This window comes from Capricornis sumatraensis, chromosome 2, assembly GCF_032405125.1.
Source record: "Capricornis sumatraensis isolate serow.1 chromosome 2, serow.2, whole genome shotgun sequence".
Classification (NCBI taxonomy): domain Eukaryota; kingdom Metazoa; phylum Chordata; class Mammalia; order Artiodactyla; family Bovidae; genus Capricornis; species Capricornis sumatraensis.
Window position 1 is genome coordinate 23333119 of NC_091070.1, and position 15714 is coordinate 23348832.

The 15714-nt window shown below is 46.8% G+C and overlaps 1 protein-coding gene and 1 non-coding gene across 2 annotated transcripts in view; both read left to right on the top strand.

Moving 5' to 3' along the window:
• The window catches only part of ZFYVE26 (zinc finger FYVE-type containing 26), a 66930-nt gene that overhangs the window by 38761 nt on the left and 12455 nt on the right, over nucleotides 1-15714 (top strand). The window contains exons 25-34 of the mRNA XM_068963913.1: nucleotides 660-906; nucleotides 1760-1858; nucleotides 4251-4414; nucleotides 5445-5581; nucleotides 7484-7515; nucleotides 8296-8432; nucleotides 9489-9709; nucleotides 13079-13226; nucleotides 13455-13664; nucleotides 14472-14690. Coding sequence (XP_068820014.1) covers nucleotides 660-906; nucleotides 1760-1858; nucleotides 4251-4414; nucleotides 5445-5581; nucleotides 7484-7515; nucleotides 8296-8432; nucleotides 9489-9709; nucleotides 13079-13226; nucleotides 13455-13664; nucleotides 14472-14690 — 1614 coding nt within the window. The remainder of the gene's footprint in view (nucleotides 1-659; nucleotides 907-1759; nucleotides 1859-4250; nucleotides 4415-5444; nucleotides 5582-7483; nucleotides 7516-8295; nucleotides 8433-9488; nucleotides 9710-13078; nucleotides 13227-13454; nucleotides 13665-14471; nucleotides 14691-15714) is intronic.
• On the top strand, nucleotides 14853-14925 carry TRNAE-UUC (transfer RNA glutamic acid (anticodon UUC)). The gene has a single exon. It is a non-coding gene; the product is annotated as a tRNA-Glu (tRNA).

The window sequence follows — 15714 nt, forward strand, 5'->3', positions numbered from 1 at the left end:
GCTAAGAGTTCAACCACGTAAAATGACCCTAAAGAGGATACACCTGTGTTTCTTTTTTTGACTGTACTGTGCCTGAGTGGAATCTTTGAAGACTGGCAGTGATCAGAGCCAGTGAACATATTTCAAGCCCAGTGATCACAACCCCTAGGAAGAATTTAGAGTCATCATTCACCTGTAGGACCCTGGAGGTGCCAGGTTTAGTCCGCCTCATATTGCTCAGTCTAGCAAAGCTTCAGAAGGACAGAATGGTGACCTTAAGGATCAGGCAGAGGTCAGTCATGCCTGGTTGGTCTAGGCTGGGGGTTAGGAGACCAGCACCTGTGAGCCAAATCCAGTCCTCTGCCTGCGTTTATAAATCATGTTTTATTGAAACACAAGCATGTACACTCATTTACCAGTTGAGTAGTTGCCACAAAGACCCTTATGGCCTATAAAGTCTGAAATATTTACTATCTGAACCTTTCCAGAGAAAGTTCCCCTCATCTTGATTGCTACCTGGAGGATTTAGCTAGGAGTCCAGCCTTACTTCCTTTCTAAAAGACTCCCAGCCAGCTGGCCAAGAGCCCATTGGCCCCTTCCCACTTCCCCGTGAGAATCTTGACTTTCTTCTGAAATTCATATGCTGTTTCCTTCACACTGGGGCTCTACCCCGCTCCCAGGTCCTGCTGACCCTGCCCGAGCAGCACCGGGCCAGCTACTCCCACCTGTCCTCTAACCCCCTGCTCATGCTGGAGCAGCTGCTCATGAACATGAAAGTGGATTGGGCCACCGTGGCCGTGCAGACTCTGCGCCAGCTGCTGGCCGGCCAGGAGACTGGCTTCACTATGGATGAGGTGAACTCACTGCTTTCCAGATACGCAGGAAAAGCCCTGGATTTCCCATACCCTCTGCGGGAGAAACGCTCAGGTAATGGCCAGCATGCTCAGTGGGAGTTCTACGTGGAGAAGGAAATACTGTGCTCCATCCTTAGTTTTCATTTCTCCTCTTTTATGATTTTGAGTTGATAGGCAATGACAACCCACTCCAGTACTCTTGCGTGGAAAATCCCATGGACGGAGGAGCCTGGTAGGCTGCAGCCCATGGGGTCGCACAGAGTTGGACACGACTGAAGTGACTTAGCAGTAGCAGCAGCAGAGAATGAGAGGATACGCTTCAGGAGAGAGAGCTCTTTTGTGTAGGAGAGATCTCAGTCTTGGAGAAAGTGGCAGGCTAACCTGAATGAAATGATAGTAGATAACCTCCATGTGCATAATAACAAAGGTTCAGAAAACAAACATGCTGAGAGTGGTGTCTAGCCTTGGTGCAGTGGGGTCTTAAGTGCCATCATTTTGACTTGAGGACTATTCCCAGGGTCACATCAGATGTCACTAGTATGTGAGCTGACTCAGTCTCTGATAGAATGAAGAAAATGAAATAAAATGAGGGCTAATGTTCCCAGCCATCTTTTTTTTTTTTCTTACTCCCTACCTTCCAGGACTATCACTTAAATATCTTCCGCTTCCCTCCGCACATCTTTAGATTTATTTTGTAAAATCCTAGTGTCTACATTGTTTATCTCACATGCCTAACATAGTTTGTTTATTGAGGCATTTGAGAAGCATGCTTATGGCTGTCCTAGACGTCCTTCTGTCATTCTTTGCATACCTGGTAGAATCATGGGATGACAGTGAAACCAACAGGGCTTTGAACTAAATTCCTAGAAAAACAAGTAAGGTTTGTTTATGGTAGAATGATCTGTCAACATTTTCCTTCCCTGCAGACTCTGTGATTCACCTCCAGGAGATTGTCAGTCAGGCTTCAGACCTCGAGACCTTGTCTAGGTCACCATCAGCCGAGTTCTCTTCTGCTACTGCTCCTGGTAAGAATGAGTTCTGAGAGTTACCCATTTTTCAGTTCAGTCTTGCCTTACTCTGACTTTCTGATTCTTTCGCTGCTTTTTTCATTTCCGGTCACAACATTCTTATTAGTTTTGTTGATTTCTTCCAGCTTTGTATATCCCAGAAAACTCAACATATGAATGATTCTTATTACTTGAGATAGTATATCTATGAAGATTCCACAAACAATGAATTAGCAAATACTGAACCATTGCTCCTAGGGAAAATATGCTTGTATGTGTGCGTATGCTTGTACGTATTCATACGTATATATATATATATATATATATATATGTATTTGTATATACCTATATACACATTTCACATACGTTATAATCTCAAACTGGAAACAGTTCATCCCAGTAGATTCTATTTTCTTTATTGTACAAAGGAGAAAAAGAGGCTCAGAGTGTTAGAGTGACTTGCCTGAAGCCACCCCATCCACGAGTGCATATTGAGCATCTGGGATTCAGACCCTGTCCAGCCATCCCCGGAAGTGAGCTTCTCGCACTCCCTGCCGCGCTGTCCTCTACTGGCTCCCTTCTCTGGTCTGCTCTGTATGAGAGCTGAAATAAGGAAGCAAAACATGACCTTATTCAACCATAGATGAGAACTTGCATAATAACAAGCCTGCAACTCAAATTGTTCACCACTCTATATGTGTCTACAAAAGCAATGCAAATACTGATTTTGAAGTTAGATTAACAAGTAGGCAACTTCACAAATATGGAATCTACTAATGAGGAGGATCGCCTTGTTCAGTTGCTGTGTTCACTCTGACCCTGTCCTGCAGGTAGTTATTTATGCCTGTCACCCACACAGGGTGCAAGGTCTTTGAAGTCTCCTGCCATTTCTCAGTCACCCCTTTTCACCACTCCTCCACTCCAACCTCCTGACTTTTGCCCAATGACCTGCACTCAAAAGAGGCTCAGCAAGTGTTTGTTTTGCCAACAGTCAGGAGAACAGGCTCCTGGGGAGAGGTCAACAGTCCCTCTTCTTTTGGGCACTGCTAAGCGTCACTGTGTTTCCAGTTCTCTTTTTCTGTGACCTGCCAACATCGTTCTGCTAGGTACCATACCATCCTTCTCCTTAGATGCCATAAAGCAAAGTGGCATTTTGTGGCCCAACTTTGAGAAGGAGCCATGCTTCAGGATAATCAGCAGACCTGACGGAAGGGCTCAGGTATATAGGGATATGAGCAGCTGCACAAATCTGCATAAGGCAGCCTGAGCAGCTTTGGTGTACTTAATTTTTTCTTTATTTTTTATTATAAAAAATTTCCAGTACACAAAAGTAGAGAGAATAGTGTAATGAAGTGTCACGTACCTATTAGTTGCAATATTTATCACCTGAGTTTGACCATTCTTGTTTCATCTGTACCCCTGTCCCTCTACTGGATTATTCTGAAACAGATCCTAGACATCATACCATTTTGTTCATAAATAAAACAGTGTCTATCTCGGGAGTTCCCTGGTGGTCTAATGGTTAGGGTTCAGGGCTTTCATAGCTATGGCTTGGGTTCAATCCCTGGTCAGCGATCTGAGATCCCACAAGCTGCATGGCATGGCCCCCCAAGCCCCCCCCCCAAAAAACAGTGTATATCTCTGAAAGGTAAAGACATATGTAAAACAAAACCATAGCATCATTCTCATACCTAAAACCAAATTAATGATTCCTTATTATTATAAACTATCCAGTAATCTCATGAGGAATTTTTTTAGAATTGGTATTTCTAGAATCAAGATGTAAATAATGTCCACACATGACATTTGACTAAACTCTCTCTTAATGAGAATCTCTCTTAATCAGTAGGTTTCCGTACCCTCTTTTTTCCTCTACCTCTTTTTTATTTGTGCAAGAAACTGGGTCACTTGTCCCATAGAGCTTCCCGCACTCTGGATCTTGTTGACTGTCACACTGGGGTAATTTGAGTCTCCATCCCCTATGTTTCCAGTACCCTGTAGATAGATCTAGAAGCTCAGTGTTTTTTGGCTAGTCTGTTTGATAGGCGGTCTTGTGCCTTCCATCACGAAATGCACAATGCTTTTTTTCTTTAAATCACCAAGTTCAGAAACATGACGTATTTATTTATCTGGCTGTGCCAGGTCTTAGTTGTGGCATGTGGCATCCAGTTCCCTGACCAAGAACTGAACCCAGGCCCCCTGCATTGGGAGCGAAGAATCTTAGCCACTGGCCCACCAGGGAAGTCCCACACAATGCTCTTTTGGCAATCAGCCATCGATGATCATTAATTGGAGCTGTGATATCAGGAGGCTTTGTAAAATGGTACAGTTCTAATTCTGTCATTCCTTTGTCATTTATCAGCTTGACTGTTAATCACCTTTTACTCCGACTTCTGGCTCTGACTCCCAGGTGTCTCCACTGTACATTCCCCAAGTCTGAGGGAGAGGAACTTCCCCCAGAGTCAGCTGCCACTGGAGTTTGTGCCCCCGGCTACACCGCCTGCCAGGCACCAGTGGGTCCCAGATGAGAGCGAGAGCGTCTGCATGGTCTGCTGCAGGGAGCGCTTCACCATGGTAAGTCTTATCTATCTCCAGCTTCACCTGCAGGAGAAATGAAAGTTCTCCCTCATGAGCCTGAGTTTATAGTCACCTCCTGTCCCCAAGAGGAGAGGGTATGTTCAGAAGGTCTAAGGCACTGGGTTTATCTTTGACCTGACCAGGATGTATTTTCTGAGTTCAGATAGAAGGTAGACCGCCCCCCCCTCTTGAGTAGCCTGAAGTTCTAAATCTTTGCCTTTCTTGTGAAATAAGTGAAAAGAGGCAGAGGTATTGCAGGAGTGATCAAACATCAGGACATCTGGTTTCCAGCTCTCGTGTCTTTTGCAATAAGACAGATGACCTGGTAATGGTTTTCTGTGCTAGAGCCAGAGGACTTCAGTTCTCATCCCAGCCCTACCTCCTACTTGCAATGTGACTATTAATCTTTTCATCTCAGATGCTCACTTGTAAACTGGGGGTGATGTATTACTTGGTTCATAAACACTAACTACAGTAACACATGTTACCACACTGAGCACAGTACCTGACTGGCATAATAGCTCAGCACGTGGGAAAATGACGATGGTGTAATTTCTCTGTGTTTGTTTCCTACTCTTCTATAAAAAAGGTATAAAATGTCTATCAACCTCTTATGATGAAATAAGGCAGTATTTGTAAAATACTTGAAAAAGGGACACTTTTTCATCATCATCAATACCCTGTAGAACTGTGTTCCCCATTGGCTGGGAAAGTCACTTCTTCCCCACTGCTTTTTATTCTGTCTTCAGACGTTTCCTCCACAGACAGGTAGGGCTTGTCAGAAGCTCTTGCAAAGTGTCCATGACTTGGGCATGTTTGCCCATCAATGAAAGAGATCTTTAAATGTCAGTTTTGTGAAGGCAAGGATTAGTGTGTTCTTTCTCAACAGAGGTCCAAGCACCTGATAGTCTTAGCAAGTCACAGGTGGCTCATTCCAAGGATGAATGGATTGACAGGTTGCTCACAGGTCCAGCCATCTCACCTTCTCTTCCCTACTCCTCTTTCTCTTTCCAATGACACTCCTTAGTTCAACAGGCGTCATCACTGTCGCCGCTGTGGCCGGCTGGTGTGCAGTTCCTGCTCCACCAAGAAAATGGTAGTGGAAGGCTGCCGAGAGAACCCCACCCGTGTGTGTGACCAGTGCTATAGCTACTTCAACCAAGAGTGAGTGTCCTGTGGTGGGGCCGCTGCTGCTGTTGACCAGCGCACCCTCCCCTGGGGTCCTGACACACCTACAAGTCTCATGGGGATGAGCATCTCAAATCTGAGCAGTTACAGAAAGTTTTCTTTCACGTTTGCACTGAAATGCCATTAAGTTTGCGGTGTAATGGTTGACCTTGGTCAGAGAGACATCGGAGAGGGAAGTAGGGGAGCATAGAAGCAGAGAGCAAGCTCGTGCCTGATGTTCTGAGATCAGGGCATGGGTTCTTTGGCCTGTCCCCTAACTGAGGCCATTGGTCTTTGCCTGCCAACACCCTCACCTCTTTAACAGCCACTCTTGCTTCAGTCGGTCTCAGCTGGACTCAAAACGACACGCTCACCTACTGAATGTTGGTGCCTCACTTACATCAGCTCTCATCAACCTCATCATTCTGGCTTGTTATCCACGACTCAAAGAGCCCCCACACTTTCCTACACACAGTTCACCTGGGGACAAATCTCAGAAACTGCTCATGCCAGGTCAAGTGTTTTTTGCCGGCTCAGTGTCAGTTTTTCCCACTACTTCTAGCAGCAAAAGAGGGTAAAACTAAGTGCATGTGGGCGTATGAGCCAAAGCAGCTATCCAAAAGCCAAATTACTTTGACTTCTTTGTGTTTTATGAACAGACTTAAATCGATCTCCGACACGTTTGTGTTTCTTTTAACATGAAATTTTTTAATCATTGTTTATCATGGTGATTACTGACCTGATAGAAGGGAAGATGTGCCTTGCTTATACCACAGTTTCTGTGACCCTGGCATACCACTGCCTCCCTCCTGGTGGGGGACAGGGAAATTACCCATTTATCTTTTTGCTGAGATTTGAAATGAGCAGTCAGTAAGGATTCTTTCATTCAGCAAGCACTCAGCAGTAATCACTTCTCCCTTGAGGAGCCCCTATTTTAGTGGGAAGACAGTCAAAACACAGACCACAGAGCCCTTTGGTAAGTGCAGTATGGAGACACACCCAGCTTAGCTCAGTGATCAGGAGGGTTTCCTAGGGGTGTGGCACTTGGCCTAAGCCTCCTTAGAGGATGAAAAGTTGGTGATAAAAGAAGTCAAAACAAAGTGTGCCCCAAAGTGGGAGTAACACCTGCAAAGTCAGGGACAGGAGAAAATGCAGGTCCTTTGAAAAGTGTAAATAGGTAGGTCATGAGCTAAGGTTCTAGACTCAGGGGCTGGCATCTGAGCTGGGAGGACCTAGGGAATGACACAATGGCTTGGAGCTTGCTCTTTGGCAGCATGGGCTGGGATTGGTTGACCAGAAGGCTCCTCATGCAGGTGATAGCCTTGGGCTCTGGCCTGTGACCTTGGGTTTTAGTGGTTAGTGGCACCAGTTGAAGTTGATCAAAGCCTGTGACAGTGTGGATAGGACTTTTATGGGTTGAGCAGAGGTCATGGGTGGTAGGAGATGGTCTCCAGAGACAGCCAGACCATGAGGAGCTTTGTCTGCTAACCTGCAAATGTGAAATATTTGTACCGCGAGGAGCTATTAAAGAATTTTAAGCAGATGCATAACATAATGCATTTTTTGAAAGCTTGCTATAGCTACAAAGTAGAGAATAGATTGGCAGAATCAAGGAGACCAGTTGAGAAGCTACTGCAGCGGCAGTAGCATTGAGTGATGAGGGCTGTCTCTGAGACAGGGATGAGGAGAGAGATGAGGATATTCAACGAGGTATTCAGGAGATGGAATGGACAAGAAATGATGAGTGGTTGGCTGTGACAGGTGAGAGAGAGAGAAGAGTTCTGGATGATTCCCTGATAATCTCGGTGCAGTAATAGTAAATGTCAGTGCTGTATACCAAGCTTGAGGAGGAGGAGGAATTCAGTTTTCACATTTCGCCTTTTCTTTCTCTGTTTCCAGTGTACCAGAGGAGAATCCAGGACAACCAGAAGGTAAGGCTGACTCACATGCCCTGTGTCTTCTTTTCTTTGACCATGCTGCCAGGTTTGCAAGAGCTTAGTTTCCCAACCAGGAGTTGAACCTGAGCCCTTGGAGACGAAAGCACAGAGTCCTAACCACTGGACCGCCAGGGAGCTCCCTCCTTGTGACCTTTCCTTTCTATGCTCAAGTTAGGCATTCCTTCAGCGTATCTGCTGCAACTGACACCCTCAGTGGCAACTCAGTGCAGTAGGCTGACCAAAGAAAATTCTTGGCATTTCTATCAGGCTGTTTCCCTTAAGGTTTGTCATCATATTAACTTATCACCCTGGCCCATTAGCTTCCAGCATCGAGAGTGCCAGTAGCCAAACAATTGGGTCCTTAACTTTCAGGAGCTTATTTTTCTTGTTTCCCCCTAGGTACCGCTTGACCACCATCCTGCCTCCCAACGCTCCCTCCCTCCCCTTAGCAATCACTATTGGTAGTTTGGGCAGGTTGGTTTAGAGCAGCCAGTGGCTCAGCCCTCCATTTGGGAAGCATGTACCTTTCAGGGCTTCTCACATGAAGCAACAGGGTTGTATGGCAGATATTGCAACACTCATCCCATGTCTGTGCCTGGAGAAGAAAGTTCGAGGTACCCAAGGTGATCTCCTGAAGGAAATACAAGGGACCAAAAGGAAAGAAAGAGCCCTAAGATAGCAGGCAGGGATCTGCCAACAGCTCACGCCACCCACTGGCTGGGCTAACTGGGCTGCTGCCAATGAATGACACACGGATGGTATTTGTCTTCTCAGCCCCTGACAGCTCCAAGAGCGAAAGCCCTCCCTATTCAGCTGTGGTGAGAGTCCCCAAAGCAGCAGAGGTAGAATGGATTTTGGATCTGAATGAGGAGGAAAATGAGCTGGTGCGGAGTGAATTTTACTATGAGCAGGTAATAGCGATAAAATGGATAGTCATTTGAGTTTCTTTATGATGTGTAGTCTGGAGAAGGAAATAGCAGCCCACTCCAGTATTCTTGCCCGGAGAATCCCCATGGACAGAGGAGACTGGCAGGCTACAATCCACGGGGTCACCAAGAGTCAGACACGACTGATCAGCTGAAAATACACACACACATGATGTGTAGTCACATAGCAGGAAATGCAGAGTTGGGCAAACACAGGCTGGTCTTCACTTGCTCACAGTGTAATCACATGGGAGCTAAGGCAAGGAAACCAGTTAAAAGCATGAAATGAGGAACAGCTTGAGAAATACACAAGAGGAAATCAGGAAAGCCTTCATGGCATTTAAGATGAGCTTTGGAAGTGCGGTAGGAGTTTGACAAGCAGAAGTTTGGGTGTCATGAGGGGAGTGAGGATAGGGGAAAGACAGAGTTCCAAACTGGAACATCCAACCAAAGACATGGTGTCCAAAATAGTTGGGGAGTTAGAAGTGGTTTGATTTGGAGGAAACATGGGGTGTTAATAGAGGTAAAGTTGAAATGGGCTATTTATGTGTAGGGCCGGCTATTTATGTGTAGGGCCTTACACTCTGCAGTGAGATATATGTACTTGGTAGACGTGAGGGGCCATGGAATGTGCTTTAGGAATATTAATTTTAGCAGCACTGTGTCCAGTGGCTTGAAGCAGAGACCTCTCCAGGTAGCTAAACAAGCAAGTCAACTGTTGTCCAAACCAGCATTAAAGAGTACCTGAACTCCTAGTAAACTGGAAAAGAAGGGCCCCTCTGGACATTCCCAGGCAGTAGGTGGCACGTGGACACAGCTGCCTTCTTCCCAGTCAGGTGACAAAACCTAGCAGCCAGAGTATGACTTAGAACTTCTGAAATGGGTTTAGTTCCACTTCTGCTCTGTGGGAGTTTGGCTTCTTCCACCTGAGGTTTCCAAGCTTCCTGGAATGGGTAGAATTCCTGCCTCCCCAGCTACATTTGAAGACTGACCTGGTCCCTGAACTCACGGAGTACTTCTCTCCTCTTCCACTCGGGCCAGGCCCCCAGCGCCTCCCTGTGCATTGCCATCCTGAATCTGCACGAGGACAGCGTGGCCTGCGGCCACCAGCTGATCGAGCACTGCTGCCGGCTGTCACAGGGGCTCACCAACCCCGAGGTGGATGCGGGGCTGCTCACGGACATCATGAAGCAGCTGCTGTTCAGCGCCAAGATGATGTTCGTCAAGGCAGGCCAGAGCCAGGACCTGGCGCTTTGTGACAGGTAAGCGGAAGTGAGTCCCTGTTCCTTTACCTGGTGATCATGAGATGCGAGTTCGATCCCTGGGTCAAACTCCCCTGGAGATGGAAGTGGCAACCCACTCCAGTATTCTGGCCTGGCAGGCTATAGTCCATGAGATTGCCAAAGAGTCAGACCCAACTTAGCGACTAAACAACATGTTTATCCAGCTGTTTTTTCTGATCCCACTGTGAGTTTTCACCTCCCCATCCTCTGACAAGACATGTTGAACTGTTTTGCATCCTATCTGACGCTGGCGAAATGCTGTCACCAGACCACAAGCCGTCCCCCTCACCCTCCTGTGACAGTTCTTCCCTTTCCCTGAGGGGTCCTCAAGGAAGGTTCTCTAGCTATACCCAGTCTGAAACAAAGACTGGGTAATTTGTAATTAAAATTAATTTAGGAGAACACCTTTAGTCCCTGTGGAACTTTCTGGCTTTTAAAGAAAATGTGTCCTGGGACTTCCCTGGCTGTACAGTGGTGAAGACTCTGATCTTCCACCACAGAGGGTGCAGGTGTGATTCCTGGTTGGAGAACTAAGATCCTGCATGCTGCTCAGTGCAACCAAAAATTAAAAAAAAAAAAAGGAAAATGTATCCTTAGCCTTAACCAAAACTCTACCTAGTCTTGACCAAATTGAGACTGGCCTCAGGGAGTTGTGGATGACAGATCTTTGAAGCACACTGTGGACTGGTCTGTCCCTGCATCCCAGGGAGAAACATGAGTCATAAAATAGAAGTCTCTGTGGAAAGGGGAGGATTCTGCCCCAGGCCCCTGCACAACCTGCTCTGCCTCCATTAACCTGATATTGAAAACTCCCAATTCCCAGCTTACCCACCCAAATGTGTGACTCATGCAGTATGTTCCCAGCACTCAGTCCTACCCAGATTTCAGAGCAGAGAGCAGAATTTCCTTTGACATGTCAGTGCTTCAGGCACTTGCCCAGAGTACCAGCCTGCACACTCACCAGATCACAGAGAGTGCAGTGACGCTCAGCTTCACCACTTCCCAGAGCTCTGTAACTTTAGATAACTCTGGGCCTCAGTTTCCTCCTCTGGAAAATGGGGATAATAATGATATTTATTCCATACGGCTGTTATAAGGATAAAGTGTGAGTACTATAACCATATAAAGGGCAACGAACTGAGCCTGTGTACTCCAAAAATGTCAGTTTTATTCTTATTAAAAAACACCAGAAGGTTGAGAAAGGCGGAAAGAAATGGGACAGAAAGTGGAAGGAAATATATAGGAGTTAATTTTACTCCTTGATCAAGAGACAAAGGTTTCTATCAGTTGACAAAAAAAGAGGAATATAATATGTTAAATACAGTTTTTTAAATAACCATATAAAGAACCAAAACATCAGAAATGGGGGAGAAGAGAAGGAAAGAACAGAAACCATTCCATATAGCAAAAGGTAGAGTTAATGGCAAAAATCTTGAGATGTCTGAAATACAATCTTATTAAGAGAAAAAAGATACTCAGATTATGGGGAGGCAGAGCAGATTTAATAAGTCCTAAACTTCCTTCAAAATCCAGTACAGATGGAGGCAATATCTACTTTGGACTAAGTAAGCAGAAATTAAGGAGGTCCTTGCTTCAGTAGGATTCTCATCCACCCCCAGGTGTCATGGGCTTCTTGGACACGTAAAAGCAGTGGTTTCAAATTGCACATTCTTTCTGCCCAACCCTGGAATCCTCACATTAGCTGCACTTGTACCCAGTTGCTGACAACAGTAGATTCATCTCTCAGGTATTGAAAACTCCTGATTTGCAGAGTATCTTTCCACGGTTTTAAATACCATCTTCCGGTACACAAATTGTTGTCGTTCAGTTGCTAAGCTATGTCCAACTTTTTGCAACCCCATGGACTGCAGCACGCCAGACTTCCCTGTCCTTCACTATCTCCCGGAGTTTGCTCAGACTCCGGTCCATTGAGTTGATGATGCCATCAAACCATCTCATCTTCTGTTACCCCCTCTCCTCCTGCCTTCAGTCTTTCCCAGTACCAGCATCTTTTCCAATGAGTCGGCTCTTCGCATCAGGTGGCCAAAGTATTGGAGCTTCAGCTTCAGTATCAGCCTTTCCAATGACTATTGATTTCCTTTCAGATTGACTGGTTTGATTTCCTTGCAGTCCAAGGGACCCTCAAGAGTCTGTAGACAAATAATGTTTGAAATCAGAAGCTTAAACCACCTATTACACGTATCTAGTACCTGATGATACCAAACTTGCTTTTACACACTGTACTGTCCCCTGCCCTACCCCCACTAGTTGAGACTCACTCGTGGGCTAAATCCCTTTCCAGGGAAATAAGTGGACAAGGAGGGGATCCGTGGAGGGGTTTTGATAGAATCTGATACAAGAGTCAAGAACCTTAAGTGTAGGCCTGTCTCAGGTGGGACCACACAGAATGATCCCAGACAGCTTTCTGGAGTCTGTGTTTAAAAGGTTTTTGCAATCCCCAGATATCAAGACGATCAGAGGCAGCAGTCCTAGTAACAGTATCCATCCTTGACCCAGATAGAGGATGTCAAGCCCGGGGCACTAGAATCCAAGTGAAAGGCCAGGAGGCCCCTGCCCAGCAGCACTCCAGAGGATGGTAGTGCTGTGACCTCCATACTGACTGGAGGTGCAGACCCCTGATACAGTCTGTATGCGCTCTCCCAAATACGCTTCCAGAGAACCAAAAAGCAGTGGGTAGCCTGTGAGCGCCTAACATTCAGTGTAAAGGCCTTGCCGCAAATAGACCTGAGTGTCCCAGAATGTCCCTACTCCACGTATTGATAGCTGACATTTAATGAGTTTCTGAAAGCTTCCCTGGGGGGCTTCCCTGGTGGCTCAGATGGTGAAGAATCTGCCTGCAGTGCAGGAGACCTGGGTTCAATCCCTGGGTTGGGAAGATCCCTTGGAGAAGGAAATGACAACCCACTCCAGTATTCTTGCCTGGAGAATTCCATGGACAGAGAAACCTGGCAGGCTACAGTCCATAGGGTCACAAACAGCTGATCAATTAACACTACATCTACCACAATCTACTGCAAAGCTCCAGATACCATCCTAAGTCTTTTCCTTCAGTTATTTCATTTTATCCTTAAAACTCCCTGTCATATCCATTTCACAGATGAGTAGATTGAGGCAGAGAAAGGTTAGCTAACTTGCCTAAGATCATAGAGCCACCAAGTGATAGAGCTAAGTATCAGAAAGTCTGAATCCAGAGCCTATTCGTCCATGTACCTCCCAATTCTCATGATCCCATTTCACATTAAAAATGAAATAGGAAACCTTTAAGCAGCACCTGTTCCTGGGAGGACCCTGGGGAGCCTCACTGCCATGCCCTTTTCCTCCTGGTAGCTACATCAGCAAGGTCGATGTGCTGAATATTTTAGTCGCTGCCGCCTATCGCCACGTGCCATCTCTGGATCAGATCTTGCAACCGGCTGCGGTAACCAGGCTCAGGAACCAGCTCTTGGAAGCGGAGTACTACCAACTGGGTGTTGAGGTGAGGCACAGAGCTGATGTCTGCCCAATGAGTTATTTCCTCCACTTTTCCTTGGCCATGGAGAGTGTCTAGGGCATGACCAGTTTGCCAGTGTGGGAGTCATAGCAGGTGGGGTGGGGTGGGGTGGGATGGGGGAGATGATTGACAACAAGGGGATAGAATCGGTCTTTGGGACCCTCAGGCCTGGCTGCAAGTCCTTTTCCCTAAAAGGAGTGGTTTTACCTCCAGGTCTCCACAAAGACTGGTCTTGATACCACCGGGGCATGGCATGCTTGGGGCATGGCCTGCCTCAAAGCTGGGAACCTCACTGCCGCACGGGAGAAGTTCAGCCGCTGCCTGAAGCCCCCTTTCGACCTCAATCAGCTGAGTCATGGCTCAAGACTGGTACAGGAGGTGGTCGAGTACCTGGAGTCCACAGCGAGGCCACTCCTATCTGTGGTAAGAGCGCAGCAGGTAGAAGCTGGGCTCGGGGACAGCAAGGCCCCAGAGCAGTAACGGCCTGGGAAGAAGATCCACTTCTGTCCCAATGACAATGCAGCCCTGACCCAGAGCTGTCCGGTTTGGATTTCCTTCTTTCCAGTGTATGTGGTTGCTTTTCCAAGAAAGTCGCCTAGTCATGTCCTCCTGTTCGTGACCCATGGACCTGCTGCACGCCAGGCTTCCCTGTCCCTCACCATCTATGTGATTAGATAAGTCATAAAGAGTCAAATTTCCAACAACAAAAAAGAATTATTTTAAAGACATGAAAATCCCATATAATCCCATATCCAGACTTAAGCCATATTTAGATTTTGGTGACTTTTCTTTGTTATGTTTTTGAATTAAATTGCTGCTGTACAGCATATAGGGTTCCACAGGTGGCGCTAGTGGTAAAGAACCTGCCTGCCAATGCAGGAGATGCAGGTTCAATCCCTGGAGGGTAGATCTTTTGGAAGATCTCCTGGAGGAGGGCACGGCAAGCCACTCCAGTATTCTTGCCTACAGAATCCCCCATGGACAGAGGAGTCTGGCGGGCTACAATCCATAGGGTCGCAAAGAGTCAGACACGACCAAAGTGACTTAGCACAGCATGGCATATGGTTTATAATGTGTAGAATTTTATATCCTACCTGTTTTCTACCCTTAAAACTATATGAGAGAGCATTTTCCCATATTGTTAAGTGTTTTTTGAAAGCAGTGTTTTCCAGAGGCTGCTGAAAACTCTCTGGGTCCCTTGTTCCCTCTCACTCTGTCCTCTCTTGGCAGCAAGATGATGATTTCTTGGCCACCTTGAAAGAGCTGGAAGCAACCCTCCGGACCCAGAGCCTCTCTCTGGAAGTGATTCCTGAAGGGAAGATTCTGAACAACACCTACTACCAAGAATGCCTCTTCTACCTGCATAGCTATAGCACCCACCTGGCCATCATCAGCTTCTACATGAGGCACAGCTGCCTGCGGGAAGCCCTGCTGCACCTGCTCCACACGGTGGGACCCTCAGACACCCTCGCATGGCAGTGCCTGCCTTGCCCACCTGGCTTGGCCTACCCAGCTTTCAGGGGGCAATAACCCCCTCTTAACACTACCCCAGGGTTCAGCTGTAGGATCATCTCAGGCAGAGTCAAGTCCAAATGCCACATTCTAGGGATTTCCCTGGTGGTCCAGTGGTTGGAACTCTGCACTTTCACTGCCGACGACCCAGGTTCAATCCCTGGTCAGGGAACTAGGATCCTGTGAGTCGTGAAAGTGAAAGTGAAGTCTCTTAATCATGTCCGACTCTTTGCAATCCCATGGACTGTAGTCTACCAGGCTCCTCTGTCCATGGGATTTTCCGGGCAGGAGTACTGGAGTGGGTTGCCATTTCCTTCTCCAGAGGCTCTTCCTGACCCAGGGATCAAACCCAGGTCTCCTGCGTTGCAGGCAGACGCTTTACCCTCTGAGCCACCAGGGAAGTGAGTTGTGTGGCGCAACCAAAAAAAAAAAACACACAAATGGCAAATTCTCTCCACACAAATCATGTTTGGATGAGCATGCGAAAGTCTTAACCTGGATCCCAGATCGCCCTTCTCACTGGCAATGACAGATTTCATCCCTTCTCCCAGAACATACAGCAGAACTAAATAATAGCTGAGAATGTGGGCTCTGGAATGAGATGCTTAGTATGAGTGGTGTGACCTTGGGCAAATTGGTTAACTTCTCTCTGTTTCCACACACTTCCCACCTGCCCTGGACTATATGTCCTGCTGCTGACCCAACTGCACATCCACTCAGAGTTGTCACCACAAAGGCCAGGAAGCGCCCTTGGCACAGATCCTAAATTTGGGCCCCAGGCATCTCACGGGAGGAGAGTATGCTCTCCTTTCTTCCTCTGACATCCTCTGCTCTCCTCTCACAGGAGGCAAAGGTGAAGTGTGTTATTTCCTTGGAGCCATTGTTAAGCCAAGTCAAAACTCCATTTCACCATGACTCTTTGGCCTTCTCTTTTTTTTATCTGAATGTCCCTTGAAGTTTT